Below are 9,788 nucleotides of genomic sequence, written 5' to 3'. Positions count from 1 at the left end.
TTGCAAAAAGCATGTTATTGGCGTCACAAAAGTACATTCAACGTGGCATATATAGATCCTACCTAACATCTGAAATATGCTGCAAAAATATAAAATTTGTTCCTAAATCATACTGTACGGGATTTCCCATTCCTCATCACAAACAAAATAGCAAGGACAAAACGGATCCTCGAACTACAGAGGTATCACACTGACATCGGCCATTGGAAAACTCTTTGAAAAGATCATTCTTAATAGGACAGAACAATGGATTGAGGAAAACGACCTCCAGATGCTCTACAGTTTGACTTCCTGAAGAAGAATGGAGCCCAGATGGCTGCATGGACACTGAAGGAGAACAGGAAACATTACGTCAACTCTAATTCATCGCTTAACGCAACGTTTTTGGACAACTTAAAGTCTTCTGACCGCATATGGCAAGATAGTTGTTACGCAAAGTGTTTGAGATGGACATAAACTCAAGGTGCTGGCGATTAAGCATGCATTCATACACTTTGGCACGAGCATATATTGTGTTTCAAGGGTGTTCGTCGGATTTCTTCAATATTTCAAGTGGTATTGGGCACAGAAGAGTTATGTTTACATGGCTTGTTTTTATCGATGGCCTTATGAAAGATCTACTACATATGGCGAAAACATGGCTAATGTGAACATACCGGGACTTCTTCTAGCTCATGAAGTGAGCTTTATCACAAATGGTATTGACTCACTCCTTAACTTTACCAAAAATTGGCGCCTCGTGTATAACTCCAACAAAAGCTTCTCCATGACATTCAGTAAGAAACAAAGCACACTCCAATATTCAAACTTGGACAAACTATTGTAGAACAAGTAGGAGAAACAAAATATGCAGGAATTTTGTTCACATCAAATGGAAGCTCCTCATGTCGAGCTTAATCAGCGTGTAAAAAAAATTACACAGCCATGAACTTTCTATATACGTCTGGCCTTTAGATAAATAGTCTTAATTCTGTTGAAGCTCTAAAATATGGAAGCATGGGAAACCGTTTTCACATTCGTTACGGAATTACTGATATCTTCAATTGTTTTAAAGATATCTTGAATTGAACTGAAGGTATCGTGAATAGAATTGAAGATACTGTGAATTGAATTGAAAATATCTTAAATACAGATAATTGTAGATATCTGCAATAAAATTTAAGATATCACGAAATTAATTAAGGATATGGTGAAGCTTATTACTGATATCTTGAAAAGAATTGCTGATATCTTAAATTCGATTACTGATATCAAAATATGATCATATGTGATATTCAATTCATGATATCTTGAAACTAAATAATACAGATATCAATAATTAAGTATTGATATCTTCAAATGTTGCCATTATTGAAGACTTCTGCTCATTTACAGATATCTTCAAATACTTCAGTACTGTGGGTTATGTTTCTAACAATGGCGGAAAATTTCTTCTCTCTTCGGAGACCATGTTTTCAAATTGTTCACTGCTGTCATAGTCAGTCCCCTCAACTCCTCCGCGAATTGCTTGGCGTGCTGTTGAGATTAGTTCCTGAACAAGTTGGGCGTTGTTTGCCGCCATTTCGGAACCGGAAGAATTTATGGATATGTAGCCAGTATTTGAAGATATCTGTAAATCATTTCCCACTTTGGGAAATTATTCTTTTGCTGTTCCTTCATGTTACTTAAATTAAATTACAGATATCAACAATTGATATAAAGATATCTTCAAAATTATTAATGATATCTTGAATTGAATTAAATATATCTCAAATTGAATTAAATATATCTAAAACGAATTGAGGATATCTGTAATGCATTTGCATTATTTCAATATATCCTGAATTGAATTTAAGATATCTTGAATTTATTTCTAATATGATTATGTACAGTAGGATGGTAACTGTTTAATGATATCTTAAATACATTTAGAGGTATCACGAAATATTTTGTTGATATTAGAGTAACATCTTAAGAAATCAGTGTTTGTATTTTGGATATCAGAATTGAATTCAAGATATCTTTAATTATTTTCTGATATCTTAAAAACAATATTGATATCTTTAAATAAAATACCGATATCTTTAAAACAAAGTAAAAAGTAATTCCGTAACAAATATGAAAACAGCTTGACATATTCAAGCGTGTAATACTTCCAATTGCACTTTATGGATGTGAACTATTTATCAACCTCTCAAAATCAGACTATACTAATCTGGAACGAGTCCAAAGAGCTTTTGCTAGATGTGTACAAGGTTTACCCAAGAGATCACCGAGAACTAGCATAGGCACACTTTGACTGTGGTCAATGAATACATACATTGATAAATGTAAACTGTTGTTTGCCGGACGATTAAATTCAAATCAATGAAACTATTTTCATGGAAACTCGGTAAATATTTTGCATGATTAAAGAAGCTCGCCAAACGACTTTGTCTCAGAAATGTTTGACATTATTCAAAAGTACAACCTTAACGATGTGATGAAAACCTATGTTGCATGTGGAGAATTAACTGACAAATACCGTTGATAACCATATTATCGATCTGTTCTGACTACAATACCTGAACTGTTAGATTGCTCGCTTATTCATCCAGGATTTACTACTCATATTCTAGCCACATAAAGAAACTGTGCACGGAGAAAATATATTCTGGATTGATATACAACACAGCAAGAACAAAATGATGCAGACGCAGCTGAATGATCGGACCATAAGAAAATGTCAACGGGACCTGAACAACATCTGTTACGATGACGTCAGAAGATCAAAATGGAGTAGGGGGTCAAACGACAAAGTCACAAAGTCAATAACGGGTATGACCACCCTGTGCGTGAATCACAGCAGTGCATCGGCGACGCATGGAGTCTACCAAATGGGCATGGAAGGCCTGGGGAATGGCCTGCCATATCCTCCTCAAATCCTGTGCCAAGTCACGGATGTTATCTGGAGGATGTGGAAGACGACGCAGACGGCGCTCCATTTCATCCAACACATGCTCTGTTGGGGAGAGATCTGGCCATGGCAGTAACATGACATTGTTATGGTGAAGGAAATCCATTGCGACCCTAGCCGTGTGAGGACGAGCGTTGTCCTGTTGAAATGTCAATCCCGGGCCATGACGTTGCAGGAAAGGAATGACCACAGGCCTCAGAATCTGATCTTTGTAGCCAACACCGGTGAGATTGCCCTGAACAACCACCAAGGGGGTTCGGTGCCGTGCTATTATCCCACCCCAAATCATCACAGAGCCACCTCCAAAACGATTCCTCTCCACAATACAGTTGCGTGCATAACGTTCTCCCAAACGCCGGTAGACACGTTGGCGCCCGTCACTGTGGGAAATGTTGAACCTCGATTCATCTGTAAAGACAACATTTCTCCACCATATTCGAGGTTGGCGAACATGATTTCTCCACCATCTTAGGCGGTTGACTCGATGACGGTGTGTCAGGATGGGACGTATGGCAGGGCGTCGTGGTCGAATCCCGTACTGACGTAAACGATTCCTGACAGTGTTGGGATGGATACGGCGCAGTCCAGGAATTGTCTGGGACGTCGTTACTGCCGTTTGGAACCAGTGTCGGAGATGTGTCACTCGAATCCATCTGTCCTGTCTTGGCGTCGTTACTCGGGGACGTCCTGAACGTGGGTGGTCGGCAACGTCATTTGTGTTCTGATTACGCCTCACCAATGCCGATATCGTGTTACGATGGCATTGGAAATGTGTTGCCACCTGTTGTTGCCGCATTCCCGCTCGGATCATTCCCATGGCTTCATGACGCTGTGCAGCTGTCAATCTTGGCATGATTTGCTTGTGATATGCTTGTGTCTGCGCCTGAGAAGTTTTGAATTTTTGAATGACCACAGATCATGCTTTCCAAAGTGACAGCGAATTTTGAGTTGCACATGCTGTGTACAGCTGCACAGGATGCACGTGCAGTAACACATTGCACGTCCATAGGCCCCTATCAATGACGTCATATCGCATGGCACGTGCATGAGCGTTTGAATGTCTCCAATAATTGCTGTGTTCAAACCTATCTTTCATATATGGACGGTGTGCCCTTATATCTATATTTTCTCCGTGCACAGTTTCTTTATGTGGTTAGTATATATTGTGGTATATCGTAGCCAGACAATGCATTCGTATTAGCTGCGCATTGGGCTTTTAAGTCAGGCCACACATCTGTAACAGCTTACCCTAGTTATGCAGTGTACATACATGAGCGAATAAATGGGGTTTTACAAAGTTCTAATCTATTGCCCGGAACCTTACGCCTAAATAGAACTTTGGACAGGTGTACACGTGGTGGATGGTAAGAGCATAAACTTAGCTTTAATCACAATGTTCAAACGGTTGATGAGGGCACTGGGGCCATCCGATAACCATGTGAGTCACCTATTGAAAACAATTACCTTCTGTTTCAATTGTGTTTTGTCAGCCGCTTGGTCTGTCATAAGAAACTTTTCCAAGCTTGACAGATGCTTGATAATTTCCAGGTTCTGAAAAAATACATAGAGGTTATCACGCGAGTGTGTTTGGGGATGGTAAATATCCTGCATTAGGAATAAACATTGTATTTAGCGAGCCTTGGCGAGCTAAATACATAGTGTTTATTCCTAATGCAGGATATTTACCATCCCCAAATACACAAGCGTGATAACCTCTTTATCATATAATGTCATTCTTTAATTCTGTGCTTCAAAATCGCTTTCCCTCTCTCATAAACATTACCGAAACATTGCGAGTTTTCCTGGAATGCGCGCATTAATATTTATTACGTCACAGGGTTAGTGATGTGTCAGTCGGACAGTGACAGTAGCCAATATAGTTCCATCTGAAATCTGTTTCTTATACAGTGACGAAGCATATATACGCAAAACAACAATTGTTTTTAATTGCCTTTATCGTTATTATCCGTTGGCTTTATCCTGCCGAGAAACCTACCCATTATATGATAAAGGATCTTACACATCATTAAATATATGCAATGTATGTACATACAAGGTCATTGGGTCTGTTGAAGGAATTCAATTGGAATTTTTTATGTATATCAATTTCCTCGGGGGATGGAACACACATATCCATTTTGTAAGGATCCATAGAATATACAAATTATTTTCTTTTTTTTCCACGAAATTCATTCCCCCTTATTAACAATTTAGTAACATGATTGTTTTGTAGAAGGTTTGCAGCCCGAATGGTGAGTCCCTTACAGTATACGATACACCCACACGCCACAGTTGCTTACCAGTGGTGAATAATACTTAGAGCACGGATTGAACTCCAGGAAAACAACATCATCAGTTTTGAATGGTTCACGACTGTGTGCAATGTCCATGACATTTCCAGTAGAAGGAACCACCAGCCACTGTGAGACCCCAGATGCCCTCGTCACTGACATGTTCGATTCCAGCAAGCGAGCCTGACAATAAACAGTTATGTACATCATATAACTAATTCTGTACTCCGTTCCCATAATATATCTATTACCAATCAATGTTCATGCAGTATAGAAGTGATTATATGGTCTTCATAAATATATTCCTTATTCAAATCCTTGTACAGAATGTGCAAAATACGTAACGAAATAGAACACATTATTATTCCTTACAACAGGTGTAAAGCTTCAGGAACTCTGCATTCCCACACATAGAGTGTTATAATCATTGTAAACTCTCGTTCTGGAATTGTAATATGCGCAATAATGAACATTTAAACTGTTGTGAAACTGGAATCAGTTTCCGGGAACAAACGTATTTCATGATAAAAGCTATGTGATGTTATTGTGGGTCAAACTAAACTGGAGACACACCAGCAGTTTGCATGGCACTACCTGATTGAGGAGCTTCTGTATACAATCGGAGGGACACATCACAAGAAGGTTGAGGTCCTTCTCTGAAAGCAGCTGGTATATGCTGGAGAGGTCAATACTTTCTTGTGGCTTATTGGGATCATCCATCATATACAGCAGTAACTTGAGAGAAGCCAGTCTACCTCCAGACAGTGCAGTCAAAACTGTTAATAACGTAATTTGGTAGGTATTATATCCGTTATAGCTCATATGTTTAATCTTGATTTTCTGATGAGATAGTCAGTTACAAGACATAGCTTTGTCCGATGTCATATTATTAGATAATTGCCAATAGGGTACTATAATATTTTCATTGTAAAAGGGTTTATCTTTCTATCAGTGAAGCAATGAATATACCCAAACATATCTTACTCCACACGGAGATCTAACACAAGTGATTTTGTCTGCAGATAGGGAAAAGGGCCCCACTCAATTGACCGCCTAATTGTATCTGTCATGTCAGTTACTATTGTCTAAGTACAAGGATAGCTTTGTTGAATGGCGAATTTTATACTAATTTGTGTATAATATCCGTTACTGACTGTTGTGGCTTAATTTGTATACCATATCCAAAATTGACTGTTGCATCCGAAGTTGTATTTATATCCATAAATGTCTGTTCTGTCCGAAATTGCTAGTATATCCGTGGTTGACAGTTGTCAATTGTAAGAAATAATACTTTAAGAGAATACTATATAATATCTGGCCATGCTCCATAATCACTGTCAAAGGATTTTGGATAACGTGGATTGTTGTATATCCTACCTTCATAGGATGAAGTTATAACAACGAACGTCTTCCACTTCACATGACCGAGTATCACGTTAATGCCTCCAATGACAACCTCCATAGAATTGGGTCTGACAAGGGCATTAAAGTAGGACTGCTTTGTGTTTGTGACGCTGAACACTGATTGAATATACATTGTATGGCTGGATAGGAAGTCGGGGCAGACCTCGGAGCAGAGGCTGATGTTGAGGTCATCCCTGTGGGAGGAGGGATTGAAGGTATGCTGACAGGGAGAGAGAGATGCTAGGACCACCACATGCCCATGTACCGATCTCACTGAAACTCATGAACACTGTATTGCCATAACTGTGCCACTAGAAAATATGTAACGGTATAACTGCATACAGTATTTAAGTTGTCGAATTTGAACGGAAGTTGTTAAAGAAAAGAAAGTAAGAACGAACTCGTCAGCACTAGGTATACATTTTAAGTGATAACTGAGCGATATCCTAAATAAGAAACAATGTTACCTGTCTTCGACGCAGCAAATTGGTCCCCAGCAGAGATCAGCCAGTTGGTCACATTTAACTGACTATTGACTGACACATTTCTATGGCACACCACAGGATGGGGGCATTTATCATGCTCCTTGATATTCAGCAAGATATCTGGTAAGAAAAGTATTCCGATTAGATGCTTGAACCTAGTAGCATCATAGACCATTTTACTCACTGAAAACACACAATTGACTGAGGCATGTCTGTTATTCCTAAGGGTGTTTTCTACATACCTTCTCTTCGTCATATTTGACAATATTATTCAATAAGTAACTACTACCATATTCAACATATCACTGTTTCATGTAGAAAATCATTTAATAAATTGTACTAATGGTATTATTAAAACTGCAGGTTTAATTTCGGTAAAAGGGTATCATCACGAAAGAGCATTAATGTTACTTTGCCGAATGCTCATACACATTTCTTGCATGCGCGTGTGCATTGGTACATGATAAACATGTTATAACATTACATTATGTCATTTGTAAACCATTTGTTACCACTTCGACAGATGTACATACTCAATGCGTGTGAATTCAAATAGATATATTTGTAGAAAATAGTAGCATGATGAACTGAACTCACCCAGAGACAATGTCCAAACATGCGAGGATGGGTAAATCACGAACATGATCAACTGCAAGGTACAAACCCCAAACATCATACAGGCGTCTGTTTCCGAGTCTGTGTGCCTGGACTAAATTGAATAACTTCTTTGGACCTGGTCAATTAAAACAGGATTTCGGCTTTTATCCTCAGGCAATAATATGTGTGAAACACGGACATACAAAAACAACAACTGTCACGAAACGATGTGTCGCGTCGATTAGCTGACATTGGTGATGTACGTCATCAATTCAACATCCCAGCTACAGAATAATGTATGTGACGCTTAATATTCATCTCCTGGGCAACGAAAGTCGCTGTTACTGCTATTGCTTGCATGCACCCATTTGACAAACATCAAAGCCGACATGGTTGCCTCTCAATATACATAAACTTTCAATTACGCAACTGAAGACAATGTAAGGTCCGCGCCTTGTTTAATGCACAGACCATTAACTTATGCCTGATCGCGTTTTGCAACCTCAAAGTAATATGCTTCTGTCTGATGCCTTCAGGCTGACATCCCTTGACAAACGTAATCGACATGTGCAGCGTCCGTTATCATATCGTATACATTTGGAGTATTAGTAATCTGATTACCTTACAGGTAAGGTATGACGTGACTACGTGTCACAAATCTGGTCAGTCGAGTTGTGAAGATCCCACAGACTAATCGGCACAGTCGATGTTAACACAGGCACCTACTTCAGACGGCACAGGGATAATTGAGTTTAAATAAATCAATGGTATTGATTTCCTTCTTCGTGGTGAAAATACACCGTCATTTCTAAAGAATGGATTATTTTGTGCTTTGGCTGGATGAATATTTCAATCAGTTCAAATACATTGTCTGTAAGTGCCCGAAAAAGCCCCTGGGAAATGTTCTTTCTTTTTATTGACGTTACCCATGATACACCATTGTTCGGAGCCAGCATAGCGACACTATTCGTGATATGCAATGATGAAGGTCTGCGTATATTGCGTGAAATGTGAAATTGAATGTTTGCTCCACACATTGATCGACGTTTATTTAAGGAGGAGTGAAAGACTCGATTTGCTTGATGATTGGTAGCGGTCCAGGTTTATATCATGTTTGAATATATTTTACGACTCTAATCTCTGGGTAAAATGATATAGCTGGCATAACTACATTTCAAGTATAAATAGATTCACTCCATTGTCTTCTATGTGGTCTGGTGGTACTCATATCCGGTGCCCGTCGCGTGAAGATCTGTGTCAGAATAGATCTTCAGCAACCCATGCTTGTCGTAATGGGCGACTAACCTGATCGGGTGATCAAGCTCGCTGACTTAGTTGATGCATGGCATTGTACCCCATGCTCATGATGTCAGTCACTGGATTGTCTGATTCAGACTCGATATTTTACAGGCCGCCGTCATAGAGCTGGAATATTGCTGGAGTACAGCGTTAAACAACAAACGTTCTACTCTCTACTCTCACGTATAGTTGTCGTACATGGGGTGTTTAGTCTTCTGGCGCCTGTTGACATGTATTTCGCTTTTTGTTAGCCACTGTTAATATCTCCTGGACCTGTGCAGAAAATTTACTGCTTGAGATTGTGTTATCTCTCTATTGTGACTTTAATCTTTTCCTGCCCAATGGCACTGAATGTTCTAGTACATAACGACATGATATATTTTATGTTTGTGATGTGGATAATATTACATGAGTGGTTATTGTTTTACTCACGACGTTATGTCCAAGTGGGAATGAAACCCGGGCCTTCTGCTTGGAGAACTTAGGGACCTACCATTTTTATTGGGGGTTTTGGGTGGGGGTAGGGGGCTGGGATTTTGTAAAGAGACTACATATTTTTTTCAGTTACAGCTGCAAAACAAGATATTGTTTTAGTCAAAACTATGAGCCTGAATATTTTGTCTTAAAAACACCGTTCAACAATGTAATTTTGTGGCAGACAAATTTTGTTTCAACAGTCTAAAGCACAATTATTTTCAAGAAATTCTCCCGAATATCAGGTGGTCGGTCACTAATACTTCAAGTACACCCCATTGCTATATCAATACATCTACAGAG

The 9,788-nt window shown here is 39.1% G+C and overlaps 1 protein-coding gene across 1 annotated transcript; it reads right to left on the bottom strand.

The window, feature by feature from the left end:
* Positions 1 to 276: 276 nt before the first annotated feature.
* On the bottom strand, positions 277 to 8,433 carry LOC124148444. Its single transcript, XM_048403235.1, has 8 exons — positions 8,334 to 8,433; positions 7,713 to 7,848; positions 7,098 to 7,235; positions 6,604 to 6,903; positions 5,821 to 6,002; positions 5,236 to 5,409; positions 4,400 to 4,486; positions 277 to 327 (listed from the first exon to the last, which is right to left on the bottom strand). The coding sequence occupies exons 2-8, from the start codon at positions 7,789 to 7,791 to the stop codon at positions 277 to 279; spliced, it is 1,011 nt and encodes a 336-aa protein (XP_048259192.1). The 5' UTR covers positions 7,792 to 7,848; positions 8,334 to 8,433.
* Positions 8,434 to 9,788: the final 1,355 nt, after the last annotated feature.

This window comes from Haliotis rufescens, unplaced genomic scaffold (genome assembly GCF_023055435.1).
Source record: "Haliotis rufescens isolate VD_foot unplaced genomic scaffold, xgHalRufe1.0.p SCAF_3, whole genome shotgun sequence".
In the NCBI taxonomy this organism is placed as follows: Eukaryota; Metazoa; Mollusca; class Gastropoda; order Lepetellida; family Haliotidae; genus Haliotis; species Haliotis rufescens.
This window is presented reverse-complemented; position numbering and strand designations above follow the sequence as displayed.

What these genes read in the sequence shown, in the direction of transcription:
- LOC124148444 (XM_048403235.1), bottom strand. Translation starts at nt 7,791, where the DNA reads ATGATGTTTGGGGTTTGTACCTTGCAGTTGATCATGTTCGTGATTTAC. An exon ending in TACAGAAGCTCCTCAATCAG is followed by an intron (nt 5,410 to 5,820) that starts GTAGTGCCATGC and finishes GTTTATTGTCAG; the next exon opens with GCTCGCTTGCTGGAATCGAA. An exon ending in AAACACAATTGAAACAGAAG is followed by an intron (nt 328 to 4,399) that starts GTAATTGTTTTC and finishes GTTCTCCTTCAG; the next exon opens with TGTCCATGCAGCCATCTGGG.